General features: G+C 45.4%; 1 protein-coding gene across 1 annotated transcript; it reads right to left on the reverse strand.

Annotated features, from left to right (window-relative positions):
* Nucleotides 1-11,363: 11,363 nt before the first annotated feature.
* On the reverse strand, nucleotides 11,364-21,869 carry nucks1a (nuclear casein kinase and cyclin-dependent kinase substrate 1a). Its single transcript, XM_070903511.1, has 8 exons — nucleotides 21,782-21,869; nucleotides 18,295-18,344; nucleotides 17,446-17,536; nucleotides 15,818-15,864; nucleotides 15,563-15,715; nucleotides 13,569-13,718; nucleotides 12,730-12,882; nucleotides 11,364-11,614 (listed from the first exon to the last, which is right to left on the reverse strand). Exons 1-8 carry the CDS (start codon nucleotides 21,796-21,798, stop codon nucleotides 11,364-11,366), a joined length of 912 nt encoding a protein of 303 aa, XP_070759612.1. The 5' UTR covers nucleotides 21,799-21,869.
* Nucleotides 21,870-24,400: the final 2,531 nt, after the last annotated feature.

Raw genomic sequence — 24,400 nt, forward strand, 5'->3', positions numbered from 1 at the left:
CTGGAAGTGTAAAAATGCTGACTCATTTCCGGGCATTTCGTTCCTGCAGCACTCTAATACAATCCATCCTCTGGGGACCGTGAATGTGTGCACCAGATCTCATGACAATCCATCCAGCGTCATACTAATAGCAAACATTAATGACCAGCTAGTGGTCTAGAGTTGGTCTGTGTCTTTAAAGATCTGCCGATCACTTTAGGACACTTTTTAAACTAAAATGTTTGAACCACAGATTCATGTTGATGATTCATGTGCATATAAGAATACGTTTTTATTTCTTTTTCTTATTTGTGACGTGGCATATAGTGATGGAGAAGAAAGCTGATAACATGCTGGGCATGTAGCAGATTCCATGTTGCTGCCAGTTGGAGGGATCTATAGGTCATAGCCACGAAGACGGCACCGACGTTAGCGGGTTTTATTCCAAACCGATTTACATCCTCGCAGCTGCGTGTCAGTACTCACTCGTCACCCACGCTGTGTTTTTTGGGCAGAGGTGACTGACACACTCTCATATACTGAACAGAAGCCCTCAGGCATAGAACAGGCATCTTGTAGTATGTCTGCTGTTGGGCAAAGGCGGCACAGTTACGGAGCAAGAGTTCACAGATGATCGTTGCTTGAGCTGTTTTGGCAGCCAAGAGAGAGAGAGTTTGATGACTTGGAAGATGTGCAAAGTTGTTTGAGTAAAAGTTTAGACTTTGCTAAACACCGAAAGAGCCGCTGGGTTATTCAGGAGTCATGTCAGGTGTCTCCTGAACTGTCAAGCCTATGGATGCATATATTCAGCAGGAAATGGATCAATAAATCCGGCGTTTGTACATTTTTAATGACCTTGTGCCTGATGTTCTTGCTACAGCTGACCGATTACATTTGTATGGACTGTATTTGGATTGATTACATATTACAAGCATTGCATATTGTACAGTTATTGTTAATAAATAATTAGCGGTAATATGAATAACTTTCTTCATTTTCCGATCACCCACGCGTGCAGTATTGCCATGAAGTCTGGGGCAATCCAACAGAGGGGCTCCTCCCCAGGTAAAGTTGCCCCCCCGCGTGGCCGTTAGCATAAGGAGAGGCTGGACAACATGAGAGGAGGGGCTTGGTCAACGCTATGTCATCACTTTGTGGGTCTGGGCTTGGATGAGGTGAAAAAAACGCCTTGAAGAGAGAAGGAGCTTAGCTTAGCACCTTTTGTTTAATCTGTACACAAACAGAAATGTAAAAACAAGACTTTGTGCAGTGACCTCCTGCTGTCACAATGAGGCCGCCAAGAAATGGTTACAGCACTTAACTCCAGCAGTTAACTCCATTAATCACTGAGCTTTAGAGGCAATCGTGTTTCACTTGGGCAGGGCCAATCTAGCTGTCTCCAGTCGTTATGCTAAGCTAGGCTAGCCACATCCTGGCTCCAGCTCCAGCGTGCAGACATAAGGGTGGTATTGATTTTCTCATCAACACTTTCATTCTCAAAAAACTGTGTCTGTTAGTAGTTCTTAAAGACACTTTGTGTAGAATTTGAAACTTTCTGACGTTGGCGCCCCCCCCCCCCCCCCCCCCCCCCAGTGCAAAGAAGTAATGCATGCCGCTACAGGACACTTGCATGAAAGGACTGAAAGCAACGTATAGACTGCACCAATTTAACTAAAGTCAAAATTTTCTCATTAGAATAACTTGAAAGACCCTATAATCATATAAAAATTCTACACACAGTGTTGCTTTAATATAATCTAGATTTTCTGACATAGCTGAAAATAAATTTTGGTGGTTGCATTATCCTCCTTTGCTACGTCCATCTTATGTAATGGTAAATTAGAGAGAGGGGGGGGGGGGGGGGGGGGAGAACCACCTGTTGAGTAATTTCAGTTCTGTTAAGGCCATAAAAGTCAATTAAATGTAAAGTTCTGATATTCGCTTAGGGATCTTTGGTGTGCTGTTGGTGGTCCTATAATTGGCATAAATTGTGCCAAAAGTTTTTTATGTGTGTGGTCGGGAGACTAACTCACCCATCTATCTGAGTGAGAGAGACACAGCAGGGTCTACGGCAGGACCTGAAGGAATGTGTGTATCCTGTCACGGCCGCCATGACAGTGACTGACGGTGGTGGCAAAGGCACATGAATCTCATTGGTTGAGTTAAACCTGAATCCGTCATAAGTGCTTCCTTTCCTGCGACCTGTGGCTCTGCACTGGGCACTCCCTGGTACAGTCCCTCCCCTACAAAGTCAGCGAAGGAGAGCGCGACGCTGGTCAGCGCCGTCCAGCTCCACACATGGTTCAATCCTGCTTTCATCAGCTCAGAAATAATTTCTAGGAAATCTGGAAACTGTCATCCACGCCTTTATAACTAGTGGATTAGACTACTGCGGTTCCTTGCTGTCTGGCATCAGTAAAAAATGTCTCTCCCGCCCCCAGCTCATCCAAAACTCTGCTGCCAGGATTTTGACTCGGACTTGGAAGCATGAGCACATTTCATCAAACCTGGCTTCCTCACACTGGCCACCAGTTGCTTTTAGAATTGGTTTTTAAGATATTACTGACTACTTGCAAAGCACTGAGAGGCCTCGCCTCATTATCATTTATCAGATCTTGTATTCCCTTATGTCCCTTCCCGTGCATCGCTCCTTGTTGATCCAAGGTCCTCAAAGCACTTGTTATCTCCGCCACACGCGCCGCAAACACACGAGGTAACGCTGACGTACACGCTGGTGCACGAGTGCCCAGCGCAGCAAGCGAGTCAGGGCAGCATCTGCTCCTCCAGCTCTTCTCCTCTGGTTCTGGTCTCCTCGGGCCTCCTGCCCTCCCGGGTATGCTGCTTGGCTCCAGTCCACAGCAGGGACCTGAATGCAGAGTTTTACGGTTAAGATAACCCTAACCCATGACATGGATCTCTGCACTTTATTGTTCATATGTAATGGCTGCTGTCCAAATTCTGTACCATTGGACCCATTCAAATGAGACAGGTTAATCTCTGGTTGTCCCTGTCCCCCAAGACTCAACCATACCACAGGTTTGCACGGAATTACGCTGCATAATTTACCAAAGAAAGTTCAGAGCTGAAATGAGGAGTCGATTTCTTGCATGACAGAAGATTAATTGGCAGAAATTTAGATTTTAAGTCTTCTTTAGCAATGCTAGCGGTGTGGCTCTCGGGATAGCGATATTGGCCAGACTGACAAATCTCAACGACAAGAGACTGATTGCCATGAGGCTTTCTACAGACCTTCATGGTCCCCAGAGGATGAATCGTAATAACTTTGGTGGTCCCCTGACTGACGTTTTAAGTTTGTTATGTCTCGACAACTGTTCCATGTATTGCTTGAATATTTGACACACACACACACACACACACACACACACATGTTCCCCTCGGGACGAATTGTAATGACTCAGATGTACTTTGTGTTTAGTGCCAATTGGCAAATGTTAGCTTGCTAACAATCGGGAACATGGTGAGCATCGTTCCTGTTCAGCATCAGCATGTTAGCGTGCACGCTATGCTGGCATTCATCTGAAAGCACTGCACAATTCACTGCTTACAGCACACACTGTAAGATGAATGGGGCCCGAAAGCAACACAGACTGCAACAATCTCAGTGAACATTGGTGCCTCAGGAATTTTACACATAGTGACTAAGAATAACTAAAAAGGATAATGATGGGCCACTCTGGAGCTTCAACTAAATGAGACAAATGTAAGTTGATCAGACAGATGATGAGGGAACAGAAAGACAGACAGCCAAGAAAAGGGCTTCACAGAAAAGACAAAAGGTAAGTGAAGTACGGTGAATGATGGGTTTTATAGATAAGTGAGAGACAGAACCAGTTAGGAGAGCATCATATTGCATTACGATATTGCATCATATTGTTCAATACAATAGACGGTGAATGTCTCTTCAGCAGTTCAACAGTCAAGTCTGTTGACAGTGCAGGGATGTGGTTGTTGCCCAGTGACGGCGCTGCGGGGACATCAGCGTGGCCAGGCCTTGTAAAACTCCCAGGCTGCCAGATAAATGGTCGCCGCCGACCAAAACGGCCAGGACACGAATCGTTAGCCGAGCCGTTCGTGGGTGCCAAAGACCCAGAACCCAGAACCCAGAACAGAACTCACCGCTGGCAGAAAGAGGGAGCCTGTTCATTTGATGACATGGGTTCTGAAAACACACATTCACTGGGCGGCGGGCAGAGACTGGGAAGAACATTTAGGCAGAATATCCCAGAACAGAGCTGGCCTTCTGCTGCCACAGCAGACCACTCCATAAAAGATGGCTGATGCCACCACAGAGTCAAAGAGGGTCTTCCGCACTCCAAAAGACCTGAGTCTCCTGAGCAGGTAGAGTCTACTCTGGCCCTTCGTGTACAGTGCAGTTGTGTTGTCAGTCCAGTCCAGCTTATTGTTCAGGTGAACACCCAGGTACTTGTAAGATTTCACCATTTCGATGTCCCGTATCCTCACGTGCTGTGGTCGGTTGGTGAGGCAGTCCAGAGCTTGTTGCTTGGTTACAGTGGTAAGCATAATTTCTTAGGCAAAGAGCTAGCGTATAATGAGCTGACTACGTTATTAGCTGTGTGGGTCACAGGTTATGTAAGAAAAAGCTCAGCTCACTATTGCACGAGTGACGAACCCTGAAACGCCACGCAACATATCAACCTGTGGTGAATCAGTGCTGTCTGTGACGTCCTTCATCACCTTACCAAAGCCCCAGTCGTGGTCATCCTCACCTTCAGCAGGTGGCCGGGATCAAATGAGCAGCATCATGATTAAGATACAGATCAGATAGAAAAATGTGATGATGTGTGCTGTGCAACTTTTTTTCAAAACAGTGAAGCTGATACTTCCTAAAGTTGATGCATTATCACTTCAACGCTTCTTTGTCCTACTGTGAACCGGGTAGTGCAGGTTAATATCCATATCCAACAATAAACACTAAATCTCCCCCAGAAGCCACTTTCTGCACTTTCGGGAATCTCAAGAGTCTAAACTCCACGCAGGAAGTCCTGGGTCAGGTTTGGGCCCAGGACCGCAAGGCCACGGTGCTAAACCGATGACCCACCTGCTTCTGTGTCTTGCAGTGGAAAGTCGTGCCCATTGACATCCAAGACTGAGAGGAAAAAAAAGGGCTTTCAGTTATGAAATTATCTCCAGCATGAGAAGTATTTGGGTAATGTCTCATCCGGATAAAAAACTCTTGGTTTGTTGACACTGAGACATAGGCCCCACGTTAATGCCACGTTAACGGGGTCATAAAGTCCCCTGTAGGCACCTGAGATGACTCGATTGATTGACTTGATCTCTGAGCGGCTGATTCTCAGGAAAGTTTCAGACAAAAGCACCTGAGGTTCAGGGCGTTCGGGGGTGTGAATAGTCTTCTATCTACTGTTAAGTCAGACACTGGCAATGTTCACCGTTGATAATCCTGAGAATGACGGGCTCCATTGGTACCTGCTGACCTGCTGGTGTGTATATACATCCAGTAGTGACACACCTCTAAAAGGAAAAGCACTTTGTTTCGCGTACTGAACATTACTTTATCACAACCCTCTCATCAGCTCCTACTTAGTTCAGTGTCATCACAACTTCCCTCTGAAGCTCAGCAGTGTGTGTGTGTGTGTGTGTGTGTGTGTTATAAGACAGCAGGACACACACCGCCGCCAACAGGTGAGAGACTCTCGGGCTCTTCGCAAAATCAGAGGCTGGAGAGTAAAAGGACCAGTTTTCTCATCACGCTCTCTGTGGAAACGGTGGGTGGACCCCCTGTGTCAGTGGGGGCCCCGTCAGTTGTCCTGCGACAGTCTGTTACGCGGTGTGCTCAGACCCCCGGTGGTTTCATTCATTTGGATTGCTCTCTGCAGGTTATGTCTGAACGTAGTTCTGTTTCTCCAAACATTTTCGCGGGCATTTTCCCAACAGGTCATATTCACTGTTGCAGGTCGGTAGAAAGGTTTAGTATGTTCTAATGCACTTAGGTTAGTGTCAGACTTTCTCTGGGCATGACCTCTTTATGAAAACATCAGACTGCTTTAAAAAGTGTTCATGTCATGGGAAAAAAGGATTTCAAAGGGAAGCGAAGGGCCGAGGGAGACCGCAGAATTAGGGCGATAATTCTCTGTGGGTTCGTCAGAATACTTGAATACTTTTTTCTGAAAAAAGGAACAAAACTATACTTTCAGTGCTTGAGACTATGAGGTTGCCCCACCAATTGTACACTGGAAGTACACAAAGATAAGACTTGCAACAAAAGGATTTATCTCAACAAGTTCTGAGATTTTGTTGGGTTTAATACATTGGACGCCATGAGATACTGCTTCACAGGGACACCTCTAATCTGAAGGCAAGTGCTACAGTTGGGAAGTCAGCTAGAAGACATTTACTGCTTGGAGAAGAAATCTTTACTCTTCTCAACGTCTGGGACATTCTGAGGATACTCTCACAGAGCTCCTGACTCAGCCTAAAAGTTTCTACCGAGGAGTCCGAGCGTAGGAGCGATCCAGGAAAACTCTCGGAGCAACTCTGAGCAAGGACGGGACAGAAAGACCTTTACCTTAGTGAGGAGGTGTGGTTGCACCCCGTTGCTAGGCATGACTCTCACTCTTTTAAAAGGCACGATTGGTTGATCAAACAAAAATGAGGAAATAAAGGCGCACTCTCAATGAAATCGACAGGCCCAATGTACGTATGGAACATGCAAACAGCGACAGAAGCGCTCATACAGTTGCCAGATATCTTAAGTGTTGTGATCGCTTTCATTTCTGGCGTTACTGCGCTGGGAGATGCGAGCGCATCTGTGACGAGATCGACCACAGACGTTATCCCTGTGTGAGCTAATCTGTAGCGTCATTCAGCGTTTGGAGAATCTCTCCTACCTCTCGGTCTTTCCGCCATTTTCTCCTCTGTGTAAGAAACTCTGAGCCCTCTTAAAAGCCCTCACTCCCTTACTCCCCAACAGTTTTTCAGCTTCGGAGCTCTCTTAAGGCCTAAGTGAATAGCTTTCAGTCTTAAAACGTGGGGGGAAATTCCCAGAAAACGTCGTAATTCTAAGATTTTTCACCAAGAGCAACCAGAAGCTTCATGAATACGGGCCCAGAAGTCCTACAACACAAAAGGCCCACTCCACCAATAATGCTGCTGATAAAACCATTGAAAACAAGTGAGCCAGGCTGAGAATTCTGCGCTTTCGTATCTGAACGAATGAATGGAAGGAGAGAAAGCAGAGCACCGAGGGTGCTGGGACTGAAAACAGCAGATCGCGCCGAATGGAACCAGATTTACTCGCGTCGTCGCTCCGAGTGTGACGACCGCGTTTGCTGACATTAGGTCTGTCCTACGGTGACCTGACGGGATTGCTCACCTTTGTCTGCGCAAAACTGAAGTGTTATAATAACACGTGCTGAGGAGTGAGCTCTCACCGCATTTCACGTAATTGGTTGTTTTTGTCGATTTCGACAGCCACGGCAAGAAGAAGAAAAAGGCGCCTGAGTTACCCATCTTCAGAGTCCTCGCACATCTGTTGACTTTGAGTATTTTGAATATCGACGAGATTTGAGATTTAACATGAAAACTGAGGCAATGTGTGAGAAAAAGCACCAGACCAAGACTGCATTTTCTGGCGAGGTTAATTTGCTTTCAATTCATTTGATGTTTTAATTAAATAGCCATTAATAATAACATGGCCGGAAAGCTAAATCCATCTTAGCGAACCATTAAAGTTTCACTAATTGCTTTGGTTTTCTTTCTTGGCCACCTGGGGGCAGTATCTATTAAAACACCAGATCCTGCTGCCGGAGAAACGTTGTGCAGTATTCACACTTTTAATGTGTTCTATTTGTCTTGTCTTGTCATGTTCGGCGAAAGACTCTTTCACGGATGATGGAGGAGAAATAAAGGGTTCGGATGTGTATGTATTAGTGTCTGGAAGGGTGCGAGTGGTGTCTGTTGGCATATGTATATGATTGTCAGGTGCTTGCACGGTGCGAAGTGGGCAGCCTTTGGTACTCCAATGAGATATGAACTGCAGTATTAACGGGTTCTGTGTAATATTGTGTACTGTGCGAGCTGTGTTTCGTTAGGAGGGGTATTTCAATGTGTTCATTAACTCCACACCGACGTTTTCAAAAGACGCGGACTCACTCGATGGCAATTATCAGACTACTTGTCTCTCTCTCTTTATCGTATCGTTGACTTTATTTTCACCTTTTACGCATTTCTTTTGTCGCTGCCGACATGCTCCGATGAAAGCTTATACACGTCAAACCCCACATTTGTCAGTCCATAAGTTGTAAAATAAAATTCACTCGAGACCTGATTGAGACATGAGGCGATTCTTCGACTTCGCTCCGCGTTTGTGGGAAGCACAAACCATTTGCACGCATTTCCACATGTATTGAGAGTCCAGAAGGAAAGAGAGGCGTCTCTGGGGACATCAGCCGCTCACCTCTCTCATTGGGGGCGGGGGGGGGGGGGTGGGGTGGGGTGGGGCATGCTGTACGTCAGCAGTCTTGACCAGAGACTGCACACAGCGCCAGTGGGTGACACCAGCGCTGCCCATCGTATCATCACACACCAAAACCACCAGGGCCATGTTACACAGAGCTCAACGTCACAAAACAAGTAGTTAAATCCTTATAAAAAGTAGGTTGCCTTTATTAGAAGCTGGGAAACCAAAACATTATCGACATTGTCGTTGTTAATACTTTTTTTTTTTCTCTTTTTTTTTTTAAATAAGACCACAATATTGCCATTACCGGCATCATCGTCATCGCTTCGCACTTTTTCCCCACAACATGCAAAAGATTCAAGAGTTCAGCGTTCCTTTTCCACACTACTGACAAAAGTTTCTCCACTTGGTCTCCTGTAGGAATCACAAGCTGGCTTACATTTACATCGCCAGAACGACTGAAGGTAGATAGAAAAAAAAACAACAAAAAAAAACAAAACAAACAAACATCAGAAACAAGTACAACAGAAGAAGTCGTAGAATGGATGACAGAGGAGAAATTCACAGCCTTATGCCGTGTGCCTCCTGTGGGATGATGAGAGGAGCCTGGTTCAAGCCCTCAATGCTGCGAGCTACAGGACGGTATCTGATCCTCCTGCGGAGCTCCGAGCTGTAGGTCGGTATATCAAACCCTTTTTTTTTTTTTTTTCTTTTTTCTTATTTCCTATCACATCGTCTTAAAAGTGACATTGAGGATTGGGCGCCAATTCAGGACCTGAAAGTACAAAAAAAAAAAAAAAAAACACACTAACCTGCTTATAAGGACCGTTGTAAAACTATTGAAATGTGCTTCTGAACCAAGGACTAGGTTTGAGAGCGTCCCGTTCACATGCAGGACTGAGTTCTATTGCAGCCTTGGGACCAATCGGAACAAAAAATACCTCATAATGAATTTACGTTTCCCAAGTTCACAATAGCAGGTTTTTTCTTATTTTTTAAATTTTTTTCCCCCTCTTTGACATCACTATTCTATTCTATTCATCGCAAAAACTAAAAAAAAAAAAAAAAGAAGAAGAAAACAGGACAATCTCACAAGTGCTGCACCGGATCTCCGAGTCACTAGTTTTGAGATCGTTTATGGCTTTGGATGGTCTGCGGATCATACAAATTGTTGACATGTTCTAAGCCTAAATTGCCGCTTGTAGCAAAGACCTTAAACATGAGGACAGATTACATTCTCAGGCCTCCAGCGACGTCATCAGAGCCACTACTGAAACCAAACTCGATGAAAATTAAGGCATTAACAGACAAATGAATGCCGGATATACGCGGAGCGGCTCACCTCATCGTTTCAATCTTTCCTGCGCCTCGGTATGCATCGTTCTGCGCTGAAATGAAATGTATCCGCTTGTGAAATACTAACAAAGAGCTCTAAGAAACAAATGGGCATGGATGCCAACAGTAAGCGTAAAGCTGATGGGAGGGAGGGAAGGGGGAGGGGGGGGATGAATGAGAGGTATGGCTGGTCCAACCACCAGGCAGAACAGATTGGATAGGGTCAACTTTTTTTCTTTAAAATCAAGATACATTTTATTTCTTTTCTTAAAAAACAAACATTACAAAAAAAATCTGAATAGAGAATTAGAACAATGAACCAACAGGAGAAAAAAAAAACAAAAGAAAAAAAAAACAAAACAACATTCATTTTTTTTGAACTCTCAAAAGAAAAAAAAAAGAAAAAAAAAAGAAACATCTCTTCTTGCATTTCTTAAAAATAAAAAAAAACAGATTTAGGGGGGGTGCCTGGCACAAGGGGTTGAATGCTGAGAAGATGCTGTGGCCATGCGGGGAGGTGGGGGTTGTGTTTTAGAAAGGGGTAGGGTAGGGTAGCTTCACGCAGCATGGTGCAATCATCACAAAGCCCAACATACAACAACAGAAAACCGTTTCACAGAGGCAACTGATGGGCTGCGAGACCAGACCCTCTCGCAGGAAGGACCCCCACAAGCATACAAAGCTAAACAAGTACATAAAAAAAAAAAAAAAAAAAACAACACACACATGCTGGCTTGAAAACGCGTGATAGTGGCAGTCCGGGCGCGTAGCAAACACTCAAGCGGTGACCCCACCACTGCGACTGCGACAGCTTAAACTGACCCACGGAGAGAGTTCGGGGCACTGACGCAGTCTGAGACGAGCAGGGCGGTGTTTAAAAATGAAATTAAAAAGAAGCTGCTTTAACTGAAAGAGCTTTTAAAGGTTTTAAAACGACTACCTAACTAGCGCTGCCCATTTAAAACATGCTCCTGGTTTAAAAACACAAAGTACCAGAGAGAGGGTGAAGGCGTCGGCCTTGCGCGTGGTGACTTAGCGTCGCTGTAGTCCCCCCCCCCCCCCTCCACCCACCCACCCAACCCCACACTGAGCGGCTCTGTACAATACTCCCTGTGATCTCAGCTATCAGTAAAGTAAACAGTGTGGCCAGTCGCGTCAGCTCACTGATGATCCCAGGGGAAGGGAAATAAAACACACAAAACACAAGTGAACCGGTTTGTTCACACTCAGGACGGATGCTCACTAGCACGGAGCTGGTGGAAAGACAGACACTAAGATGCAGAATATAAAGACGGCTGAATGCTGTGAAAATTAATAAAACAAACAAAAAAAAAAAACTCCTCACGCATGATCACATGAGCACAATGTCTTGGTTGGAGGGGGAAGCAAAACAAGAAAAAGCACACAAAGTACAAACCATTGAGCCAGGCCACCGTGAGAGAGAGAGAGAGACAACAAAAAAAGAAAAAGAAAACAAAAAAAAAAACAAAAACAAAAAGACAACTCTAAATGCAGAGCAACGAAAGAAAAGAAAAAACGTTGAAGAGACGGAGCGCCGTGGAGGATGGCCTTCAGCAGGCACCATCTTCTAGTCTTCTCCAGAGGGTGCCTCCTCTTCTGAGCCGTCCTCCTCCTCTTCGTCTTCCTCCTCCTCCTCTCCTCCGGCGGCCTCCTTCGTCGTCTTGGGGGCGGGGGAGGTCTCTTTCTTCTCTGCCTCCTCCTCTTCTTCCTCCAGGGGACTCTCCGGGTCCTCCTCTTCCTCCTCTTTGGGTGAGCTCTTCTCCAGTGCCTTGGCGCTGGGGCGCCCCTTCCCCTTTCCTTTCATTGGGCTGGGGGTCACTGGGGGGGGGGAGCAAAGACGCATCAGTGAGTGATCTTTACTTACACCCAAACTCAGTTACAGTGTGTATGAAGAGAGCAAAGGCTGGTTTTTAGCCTGTTTCCATCTTCTACCTCATGGTGGCTCAATGTGTTTTTACGTTTTAACTTAACAGAAAGGTGAGGTGACCAAATCTGCATCCACAATTCTTTTCAGTCTTGGTTAATGCTGATCACACATTAGAGTTGGCTCAACTCATCCTTCATCTAATAGCCCAGTCAAACACGTAAAGGGATAGTTAGACATTTTGGGGAAAGAGACCACCTATAAACGCTCACTAAAAAACACGTCACATTACAATAACAAACTGGAACTTCTTGGCAAACAGCAGGAGGGCGCAGTTACTTCCTGAGTCTAAAAACACTAGTCTAGTTTGAAACTAGACGTGGCGCTAACTAGTGACTCCTTTATGCTAAGCTACGCTGTATCCTGCCCGTAGCTTCATCTTTAAAAAAACAGACGGGTATGAGAGAACTCTCGACAACAACAAATTGTCAAACTGGTCCTTGAACGCACCACATCACACAAACACAGTGCTGTTATCAAGCTGAACTGATTATTCCAGCTACTATTCATTTTAAAAAAAAGACAGTAATGGACCTGAAAGAAGACTGGTATCCGGGCCGATCTGGGCGTGTTTTACTGGATCACTATTGGCTGAAATACAGCTGATCAAAGCCCGATCCTTTCTTTAGTGAAGTCTACTGTGTTCTGTGCTCTGGTCCACCTCTGCCTTACAGCGCAGCCTATCGCTGCGGATGCGAGTGAAAACAATTCAGCAGAGCGATACGTCTTCTCTTGAGCTGATCAATTCAAAATGACTCAAAGCGCTGAATTGAGATCTGCACGGCTCCAGCAGAAGATATGAATGTTGATTAAATATGTATCTGAACAGCTGTACCCTACTTACTGTGCGCCATTTATTTTTCACAAGCTACCTGATCTGTTGCTGGAGGTCACGATTCAGAACGAGAGCTTAAATGTCTTACGTGAATAAAAAAAACAAAGTGTAACTGGGAGATACTGCAGGGTTTCTCCTGAAGGGCTGAGGCTGCACAGTGACTGGACCTCTCACCTGTGGCCTTTAGTCGGGGTTTGGGGCTTTTCTTCTCCTTCTTGTCCGGCCGTCCCCGTCGAATCACCTTCTTGCCCCTCTTCTTGGAGCGACCATAGTCACTGTCATCATCATCCTCCACCATGAAGTCCTCATCGCTGCCGGACTCGTCGGCTGCACGCAGAAAGGGGACACATAAGAAGCTTTTCAACAGATGCCCTTGTTCAGGGTGTCTACAAGTCCCTGTTCTACACAGTCTCTACACAGGGTGCCTGGACCCTGCACCAGGAAGAAGAAAAAGGGCCATTTCGACTAAAAACACCAAGCTGTTTGGTGTCTGACTCGATTTCCAGTTGAGAGTAAAATAGTGACGTCACAGGACTGCAGCTTTAAGAGCTTTCTAACAGCTCTGCCAGATTTTAGTGCGCACCAGAACATTTGATCAAGACCTCAGATAATATCATTACTGCTGTAAAGCAGTTGGTTCCAAACCAATTTGACTTTAGAAATGAAGTAGCGTCTACTTGTGACCTCTCATGAGTGATGCTTTTTCTTTTTCTTTTCCTCACATTGTTTCATTTGAAGGATTCAAAAGTCCAAAAGAGGTCAAGTATGCAGTATTTTACAAAAAAAGAAAGTTGAACAAAATAAAATATGTTTCACTGGGGACCCTTTGGATTTATTTAAAAGGTCCTCTTTGGGGATCCTGACCTCCGTGCGCTAAGTATTTTAGCCTTCAATGAATCTTCTCCAGGAATATGCAAACATCAGCGACATGTAGCTCGCGGTGTCTCCCTGATCACACAGAAACAAAACACGAGACGAGATGTACAGCTGCTCTGCTGCGTCGGTCTACGTACGGTCCATGTAAGATCCCTCTTGGTCTTCGTGCTCCTCGTCCTCGCTGCCCCCATCGCCCAGCAGGATCTCCCTCTGTTTGGACACGGCCTTGGAGGCCGCCTGGCGCACGGTACGCTTTCGACTCACTTCCCTGTCGTCATCGCTGTCATCTGGGCAGAAGTCACAGAGTTACACAACATGGAGTCACCAGGTATACACACACACACACACACACACACACACACACACACACGAGCTTCATGCTGACACCACTCAATTTACTGTCCGCCTCCACTGATGTCAAAACACATTAACACACTTCTGTCCCAGCTATAAGGAGCTATAATGTTAATTGCCTTGGTGGCAGACATTTCTATGGATGTGATGACTGCTGTTCAGCGCTTCCCTGCTGTTCTTTAAAACATGAGAAAAAGGTCTTTGGGTGGCGCACACCCCGGAAACTATTTCTGTTCTGAGACCTTAACGTTGTATCTGGTTTTATCCAGCAAAACACTCCAAAACCCCCAGAGATATTCAATTTAAAATGATATAAACGGCAGCAAATCCTCACAATAAGGAAGCTGAAACCAGCAGATATAGTCGGCGTTTTTGGCTTGACAAGTGTCTTCAGAGAGTGAGCGATTATCAAAGTTATTGCTAACTAATGTTCTGTCTGCCCCACATCCCATATCTGACCTTCTTACTGCTCACACTGTCCAAAGAAGCATGTGACCAAAGAAAAAGCCAGATCGGGTGATTTTTTTTTTTTAAAGAAATCATACAGCTAAATCTAGATTTTTGGAGAAACACTGTAAATCGTATTCCTACAGCTTTCCTACTGGGAGCTGGGTAAACAAAGCAGCGCTGGATCACAGGGCCTTTAGAGGAACGCATACGCCATGATGTGCGATGAAGAGCCACAGCTGAAGCTCTGCAGGCGAGTGGTTTTTGCTGCGTGGGACAGCTGAAGCCCCGTACTGACAGACCCACTGCAACCACTGACAGCTCGCGCACACTGTGCCTGTAGAGCCGAAATATTCGTCTGAGCGCTGACGAGGCAGAAACACGTAGGCCGTTTATTTTGGCGATTAAAACCAGCCACAGAGCGATTGGCCGGAGACTCCGCCCCGCCACCTGACGGCTGCCAATGAAGAGCTCGGATACCTTCAGGGAAACCGGGCGGAGGATTTTGTTTAGGCCGTCATCCATGAGTCTGACGCATGCAGTCGCCATCTATCAGACTCACTGGGCGACGGTGATCGACTGATCAGGCTTTATCAGTCGTACAGAGCGTCAGTGTTGGAGGCGTCCCATGCAGCCGCCGCGTCACACGCAGCGTGATCATTTCTAAATTCAAATTGCGATTTGAAGGAGTGCAAATCTAAAATTGCAAGAGCTGCCGTTTTTTGAACCTGCGCTTATATTTCCAACATTGTTCATTGGGGAAATGCAAAACCTGTTTTGTTTCATTCTTTTACCGATTTCAAAATGTTTGTGTGTGTATGTGTCATTCCTTTGCCAAATTATTATTATTAACATAAAAGGTATGTTCTGTGTTGCATTACGAGACGAATTAACTGTAATCCGCACGCAATGAAAAGCATGCCTGCTCCCTTCACGCCTGCATGAACCTGGTGGGTTTTTTTTTGTCTCCCTGGGTCGGCTCCCTTCTTTCCAACTCCACACCAACCGACTGTTTTCGTTCTCAACCGACGCTGAAGGCACTAAAAGGCTTCATACCACTGCAATCAGGACTGAGCATCACTGAGCTATTTGAGTATAAAACTAAATGTTAAATTCAAGTCAATTGGTGGGAACTGTTGGGTCTCTGTAATAATATTAATTGTAACAATTGGATTGAATTGAGTCTTATTTATAAAAATGGAAATAATTTAAACTGCAATACTGGCCAGAAAAATCGCAAACAAAATATTTTTTACTCGGATGCTTCAGCCCCAGTATGAATGGTGTATTGGTCTCCGTGCACACATGACTTAAGAAGCTGGAGCGTTACCTGCAGCCCGTTTTCTCTTGGGCCCCCTCTTGCTGGGCTTCTCCACCTTGGCTTTCTTTGCCTTTTTCCCTCGTTTTTCTTCGTAGTCGCTTCCTCCGTCTTCATCCTCCTCCTCTCCAAAGTCGTTGTCTTCGTCATCGCTGCCAAAGTCATCTGCGGCAGCGATACGGAGGGAAGTCAGTGGTGTGTTTCAGCCTCCGCTAAGCAAGCTCCACATGTTCTCACAAAGTGCCTGAGCCAATAGACTTGACTTACCTGCTGAATCATTTTTGGATTTAGAGACCTTCTCATCAGACTCCTCACTGGAACAAAGATTAGGGAGGAAAAAAAGCAAAGTCTTAACAAGTGGAGTAAAGGTACCCAGGGAGACCACGGACAAGGAAACAGACTTCAATCTGTATTTCATTACCAAATAAATATTCCACCACAAGCAAAAAGGGGGTGGGCACAGAGAACCGCATTGATAAGCTCTTAAGCAAAAATGTTTTGTTTTTGGAGTAAACAAGATGGAGTAAACAACTTCTTCAAGGTTAACTCTCTCAGATCCGGGCACAAGCATCATCACCTGCTGTCAGGTGTAGCATAGCAACACGATGAGTAAACAGCATGATCGTCAACAGGCGCTTGTTATTATGGGAAGGATAAAAAAAAAAGGGGCAGGGGGCAGTTTCTACAAACGCTCAGCCACAGGTGCCATCAGTCATCTGCATCCGTGCACCTGAAGCCGTTTGATAACTGTGCTAGTTAACTATCATCTATAAACTCGCACAAAGACGCGAACGAATCACATTCAGAGGCTAATAGCACTGATGCCGCTGTCTCAGTACAGACAGGGACTGCGACACATGAAGTGACTAAATGTAAACAGGGTAAAAAAATAAAAATAATAATACTAAAAATTTTCTGGACCGGTGCATAAGGCAGTGTCCAGTCCATCCATGTGACGTTCTGGAATTTGGGAGTGTGGCACTCGTGACGTGGTTGGACGACGATTCTTATGAACTATATTTGTATTTTAGTTTAGTTCATTTTTGCGGAGCCATCCTGTAACGATGATGCGTTTGTGGGCTCTGCACGATTAAATTGCAGTTCTGCCAACATTACGTGGGCTGTAAAGTGGGCTAGCTTAACAAAACCAAATGGGGACACGAGTGAATGTGCATGACAATTGTGTTTAACAAAATCAATAAGGGCATCAAGTATTTGTACCAATAAGTAGCACCAGTGTAGATACTATCCTCTGGATGATACCCATCCCTGATTAAGAAGAAATACTCCAATATTGCTGTTTAGCTATGTGACAGTAGTTTCCGACTCTCATTGACTGACGGGGCTTGTCATGCTGCGAGTGCGTTTCCCAGACCCCATCGCCTGCAGCCCCTTTCAGCTCACTGTGGCTGTTTCTATTTGTCTGTCTCCCCTGGCAATATTTCAAAGTAATATCACAGAGTATGTCCACATGTGGTTGATTAGACCTGTTTTTAATTGCAGAATAGCACCGCTGATGACGCTCCACTGACTCTGTGAAGTTGCTAAAAAAGCATCCCACCGGTTCATCATCAGCGGAGAGCCTTTAACATGAGGCAGCAGCAGTAAGTTAACGCGGCTCTGATCCGGCTGAAAGCCACCAGCAAACAGGAACATAAGGCTGGCATCTGGAGTGAAACTAAACTCCAAACCAGATCCAGGTAGGAGCTCCAAAAGTACCGAGATCTGAACACAGAGAGCCTCTTTGATCACAGACACTCGAGTTTGGCCGCTGAGGACTCGGCTACCGTACAAGACTGATTTTATATCAGTGAAACATTTGTGTCATGCATTCAAGAAGAGAAGCACATCAATTAACCAACTGATCACAGTCCCACGACCCTACAGCGGCTTACCTGTCATCCTGCGAGTTCTTTGAGCGCTTGTGCTTTGGCTCACGAGGGGCTGCACGCACCTTCTTGGGCTTATTGTCACCATACTCCTCATCTACACAGAAAGGACAAGACTTTAGTTTTTCACCCGCGTGCAACCACATACTAGGACAGGTTCTCATTAGCTGTTGGTCACATGGACCAATCTTTTTTTTTTTGTCCTAGTCTCACTCTCTTGGTATTTCTTCATCTGCTTCTCAGTGGAGATATGTGAAAAATCAGAATGAGAATCAGAAATACTTTATCGGGGGGAAATTAGCCATCCTTAGAGCTGCCATCTTGCTAGCTGGACTAGAAAGTCAATAAAATACCATGATATTCAAATAAATATTGTGTTGTATAAGATTCTACCAATTTTTAGGTTTTAGACTTCCAACTAGCAGTAGAATCATTTATTAGCTCCAAATCGAGTGTATCAATCCGGCTGTCACCAGTGTCAGTGTGTTCTACCCCACCGGCTTGGCAAATATGACAGTGTGTACCATGACAAGACATAAACTGGTCTGTCGTCAGAGATTTTACTGTATCATTTACACTTGGGTAGCTACACCTTAAATACTGGCTGTGTTAGACCATTGAGGACAATGCTGCGAATCAATGAGAAAATATGGATTCGATAAATATGGATTTTAACCTTTTGCGTCAATGGAACGGGATGCCTCAATCTGAAAGGTATTTCCCAGATTAGCCGAAAGAAGACTTTCTATTCAATCCAGTCACAATTTCTCAATCGATTTTTCAGAAAACAATATAAATGAAAAATATCATACCCCCCCACCACAGATACTGAAACACATCTTAAGACTCTCTTACCTGCGTCATCAGACTCATTGAATTGTGAGTAGTTCACCACTTTCCTGTTCCTGTGAAGAAGGAAACACATCGCATCAGATTACAAGTACACAGGACACTGGCCACACCTGACATTAGACATGTCAGTGGGTGCTGGGGGTGGGGGTGGGGGGCAAAGCTATTATATGTCATGTCCAGCAATTCAGCAGGCAGCACCAAGCCAGCCGTGTATGAACGTCTGGATTGTATTATTTGGTTTGAGAAGCCACAAACAGCCTCCAGTCGGGACACCGAACTGGACCCTGGTCCGCCTTCTACAGTTTCCAGGGCTAATTTGCCAAAGTGTATGAGGGAGGCCTCAGGTGACAGCAGCCAGCTTCAGTTCAGGTAACACGACCCTCTGAAAGCTGCGGTGGTCCACGTTAAAAATCACAGAAAAATCATCCTCATCTTACTTATGCGAACAGCACCTCTAAAAAACACTGTTTAAAAGTGCTTTATGCACAGCATTAACGTACATTAAAAAGAAAACGGAGGTCAAAAATAGGAACATAAATAAATAAAAAGACAACAGGATTAAGGTGTGCAGTGATCACACTGGACAGCTAGTGGCACCACAGATCATCTGTAACTACATCTGAAAACTACGGCTCTATGGATCCCGACCAGGAATACCACGCTGGAGCAACATATGTGGTGGTGGGAGGGGGGGCAACAGTGCCAGAAACTTTTAAAAGTACTTAGATTACAACAACACACACACACACACACACTCTGACGCTGACCACGGTAAAAGCCTCAGACATGCACAACAGCAGCCACAGTAACTGCCCGCCAAGCTCTCACACAGACAACATTCACATGTCGGGCATATCTGAGCCCGGAGCAGGATACTATTTTACCAACCAGCTCCATCAGAGTGAGTCACCAAACTGTGGAGTGACGATGCGTGAATCTGATGATACACTTCCCGACGTGGGGGATCAATAAACAACGCAGGCAGTCTCGGTAAACTGGCTGCCTGGTGCTGTGTGTTATGACATGAAGTCTGTGACCCTTTTTTTGGAATGTGCATCGCCCCTTTCCCCAACCTCTGCTTTCAACCTGGAGTAGATGAGGACAAACGCCAAATGTGTATTCATGAGGCCATGTGAAAGTAGCCATCACAATTCCTTAAAGCTGTAAGGTCCAGTTGATCGACGGAAAATTAACTTCCCAACTATTTTGATAATCGAATAATTGTTTGGTCAGTTTTAAAGAAAAAAAAAATCCCAAAAAACATCTGGCCCCAGCTTCTGAAATGTGAGGATTTGATGCCTTTCTTTGTCGTGCACGATAGCGAAAATAAGTTTTGAACTGTTGCCCTGACAGCACAAGACATTTGAAGACGTCATTTAGCCAAAACGATTCAAATCGATTGATGATTAATGAAAATAAATCGGTAGTCGCTGCTCTACAAGTCATTAGATTCAAACTGGGGGGGGGTCCCCTCAATTATCAGCTTGTCATATGCTGACCAAGATCAATGAAGACTTACCAGACTCTGTATCAGTGCGTTAGCCAGACTACATTCAGGTGATAAAGTACGACTAAATAAATGTTTTTAAATTTGTTATTATCGGCTACCACTGTATTCTACTCCAGCTTACCAGCTGCGGTCGCACAACATGAACTCTGATGCTGAATATCCATCAGATTTACAGCACATTACGTTACAGTGCATCTTAATGTAGCACGCTCTGTGACAATTTAGCCCGCGTAAACAGGAGAATTAGTTAATATAGTGCGTGGCAGGATGCTGTCGCATTGCATTGTGGCAAAGGTTGAGCCAGGTTCAGGTTTTTCCAACCAGGCCCTCTACGTCAGATCCAGCCGTGTCACGTCACCTCTCTGAACCGGCGTTAAATTCAAATCATGTGGGGAGCGACGGGCTGTAAGCACGGCCACAACACGTGTGAACCAACCAGGCTTTATGTACGCCGATGTCTTGTTTTTTATTTTTATGTTTAATCAAATCCAGGCACCCTGCTTTCCTTGTGCACCACACTGACTCACCCAATAACCAAACATACTCCCGCTGCAGTGAAACAATTTGTGCAATTAAGGTAAACACAAGGCAAAAGGTGTCTTTATTTTGCAGCTCCAGTAGAGACTGGATGTAGGCCTTTTAAATCAAAGCCACCACGACACGCCATTGTCCTTGCTGGCTTCGCATGTTGGGGAGGCAGGAGAGACAACACGTGTCTGTCTGCGATGTTGTGCATGAAAATGAAATAAATAAATAAATAAACAAAAAAACAAAACAGACATGAACCCTGAGGCTTGCTGGGTCCACGGCCAAGCTTCCAGGACACAGGATCACACAGGACCTCTTGTGCAGAGCCTCTGACCTCCATATGAGTGGGCCTGCCTTGCAACAATAACAGCAATAACACTGTAACAACAAGTATGATGCGGTTGTAATTATTTTGAGATATGTCGTTTGTTATTCGAGTGGATGTTCTGAAAAATATATCAATAACGCTGGGGACTTTTAATGAACGTATTATACACACCTCTTGAAGACTTGTCTAATTCCAAATAATATATATATATATATCTCGCTGTGAGTAAAACGTTGACCGCATGAAATGACTTCTAATGAAGTTAAGGGACGTTTTAATTTGTATATAGAGGGTCTGGGAACAGCTCGCGTTGGGGTCTCGCTGGGGATCCTGCTTTGGGGGGGGTGTGGTGACTTCTGTAGTTCTCCGCCCTCCTCTGACATCAGCCAGCAGCGTTAATTTACTGCCAGCGCTGAAATGTAGACCTGCTCTGCCTGCCCGTCCCCGACGACGACGACGTTTTGTCCACTAATACTCCATTTTGTGTTGTTGTGAAACGATTAAAGCGCTTTAAACGCAATTAAAATGCGACACAACGGGGAGCGCGGCACCGACATGCCTAACGTTAGTCTGCGCGGTAACGAGATCAAATCCCGAGGCCGAACACCACCTCCGGTGGGGTTTTTTTTTTTTTTTTTCATCTTTGGTGGGGGGGTGTTAGCATGGTAGAGCCTCCCCTGGATGAATGGGTGGCCATATTCTCATTCTCAGTCAGAGAGGGAAAAATGTTATCGGGCCTGGTTTTAAACGAGCCGTAAAATGTAGCGGGTTAAATCACACCGCCTAATTTTCCGCTTGGCCTACAACGCGGCCGACAATGCACATCACGGGTCCGTAGAAAAAGCACGACGGACACGACACAGCGGCGGGCGGCGCGGACCTCCACAAGACATGGCGAACAGTCCACACCGCCGGGATCCATGTTAGAAAGAGAGGGTGCACACACTCACGAAGGGACACACACACACACTCACGCACACGTTCCCATTATTTTTTCATGAAATAAACAAATTCCCAGCTCATAAAACACAGCGTGGCCGAGGCGTGCATGTTATTTGCGATGCCTGCCAGCACGGTGTCGTTATTAAGTGACGGAGAGCAGAGGACAGATTTAGCACACCTACCTCACTGGTCTTGACATTTTGCAGGAATACTGTAGAGGTTAAGGATGTAAGAAAGGGGGGAGAAGAAAAAGCACAGGGGGGAAAAAAAAGAAATATAGATTCCCGCTCTGCAAAACACCGAGGGGAGCGAGGTTGACGCACAACTCCACCGTCCGAGCTAGCGCGTGAAAATAAAAGTACGGCAGCGACTTGTCCTCTACACGCAAATATTCTTAATTTTTTTTACCTTCAGCTACTCAAAATGGTGAATAAAACAAACTGAAACTGCAGCCTGTGCGCAACCAAACCCCGCGGCCTTGAGGGGTGGGTCCTCGACGGCAAGCCCCGCCCCTCCGGGGCCCTGAGAGGAGCAGCGCGGCGCCCCGCCGCTCCCATTGGCTGATTTGAACGACGAGTTTCCTTTGCATTGGATACTTTAGCTGCCCGTTTGAACACTTTTAGCATATAGTTCCCCGCCTCCGTTAGCAGGCTCGGTTGGAGGAGCACTGTTAAGAAAACAAAAAGAGGCCCTCAGGTTGGATGCAAACACTGAATTCAGTGTGGGTCCCAAAAGACCATGAAGCAACATAGCAATTAAAGGTTATAACGTGCACCAGCATCATGTGTATATAATGGTAGCATGTCATGTATTTCAGGAATCAGATCCACTGTGGTGCTGCTGATACTGAGACTCACCTTCTTCTGTTTCACCTGGCAGACTGCTGCAGCACGAGGTGCAGGTAGCAGGCAGATACATCTAAAGCACTGCAGCTGCGAAGCCTGTGACATTACAGCCACGGATTGTACCGTTTGTTTCAGGGAGAGATTTCATACGATTAGGCCTGTTTTTTAGTCTTCAGGCTATAATGAGAACCTATAGCTACATTTCACAATGCTAATTTCCCCTCTAATCATTACGCAAAATAGATTTTATACCTTAAATGACTGCCCCCATACCCTCTACCACTTTCAGACCTACTCTGACCCAGGATAAGCCGGTGTTTTCAACCTGGTCTGAATGGGTCAACATTCAGGCCTGGCTTCATGACCCTGCTCCTGACCTGGGCTTAATACCGGTCTGGTATTAGGAAAAGGGTTAACAGGATCTTTAGGATTAATATGTGGCACTGCACAGTACCCTGCGTCTTGAAATGGTGACCACCTGGATTTGCTGTGACAGCAGAAAGGTTTTGTCCGTTATCGTGTGTGTGTGACAGTGTTGCTACAGCTATCCTCCAGGACCAAAATACATATTATTCAAATGTTCAGGGTGGTATTTTTTTTGCATTCATAACAGATGTAACAGATGGATTTCGGTGCACAAATGGACACCTGTGGATTTGTTTTTCGATACTTTTCTCCACATTCATACCAACATTCTCGACAAATAAATGCAATGTGGCTTCGAGCTGCTCACATTCAGACGAAATTTCTGTTTGTGTCCGTTTTTCTGATACACGGAGTAGTCACCATGCTGCTTAGTCTGGGACATGAGCTGCGAATGTGACAGGCTTAAGAAACGAAGACGTTGAATGTGCGATTGCTCATCTTGCGGCCAAAGGCTCACTGCTTCTATAATATTGACATGGCTTTTCAGTTTCACCAACATTTTGATGACAAGATTTTCCAAGATGGTAATGTTAGCATGACAGCATGCTGAACATTACATGCTAGCGGGAGGAGGAGCGCGCATTGGTTTGCACAAATGAGTGCACTTGCTTCCTGAGCTTCCACTGACCAGAACCGCTCTTAGTCTTAGCTCATTCATTAACTATCCTCAAGCCAAGTCAAGTCAAGGTAGCAAGATCCTAATCTAATGCCAAATTGGTAAATGTGCACTGCTGTGGACCCCTGTTCTGCAAAAAGCGGCCACAATGCAAAAGAGCAAGCCGCAAACGTTTCACAGCCACCGAAGATCAGCGTTTGATAAAAGTAAGTTAAAAGATGTATGTGGAGAACTGATTTGAGCTACATTTTGCACTAGTGAGCTGAGCTTGTCAGTCTGAGTGAGAGCTGTTCTGAAATGGCCGCCATACAGAGGATGACGCTTTCTTCTGTCTCCACCGTCAGACCCTCAAACTTTACATTCGCAAGCTGCCATGTGTCCCATAAAACGCCCCTGCCCTAGACTTCAGGTGTGTTCAGACCTAACGTAAAGCAATTTCTGTGCGCAGTGCAATTGGTGACCTATTGGTAATAATGTTATTTGAAACACTCATTATTACCAGCGGTGACAGCGTGTAGCTGCGGTTGTTTTCACCTTGTGAGTCTCTGTGGTGTTTATGTGTCTGCGGACGGATTTTGTCAACGCGATCGCGTCACAACCATGCAAGATGCAATCCCGAAGCTTTACAGGTGTGTAGTTGAGATCAAAATGTAAGTAAGGGGGTAGGAAGTAGGGAAGGAGCCATTGGCTTCCACTTTATGGCCCTGGCCCACATTCTTTTTAAGTGGTGGATCTGCCCCTTTCTGTCTTTGCTGCTTGCTGCTTGTAAATTTCCCCGCTGTGGGATAAATAAAGTTTATCTTATCTTATCTTATCACTCTATTCCAGTATGTGGGTGTGGAGAGACCCATGAGTACTCGTGTAATAATTTTGTAATGGCTACTTAGTTCTCATGTAATAATGTAATAATGACT

Source organism: Enoplosus armatus, chromosome 3 (genome assembly GCF_043641665.1).
Source record: "Enoplosus armatus isolate fEnoArm2 chromosome 3, fEnoArm2.hap1, whole genome shotgun sequence".
NCBI lineage: Eukaryota > Metazoa > Chordata > Actinopteri > Centrarchiformes > Enoplosidae > Enoplosus > Enoplosus armatus.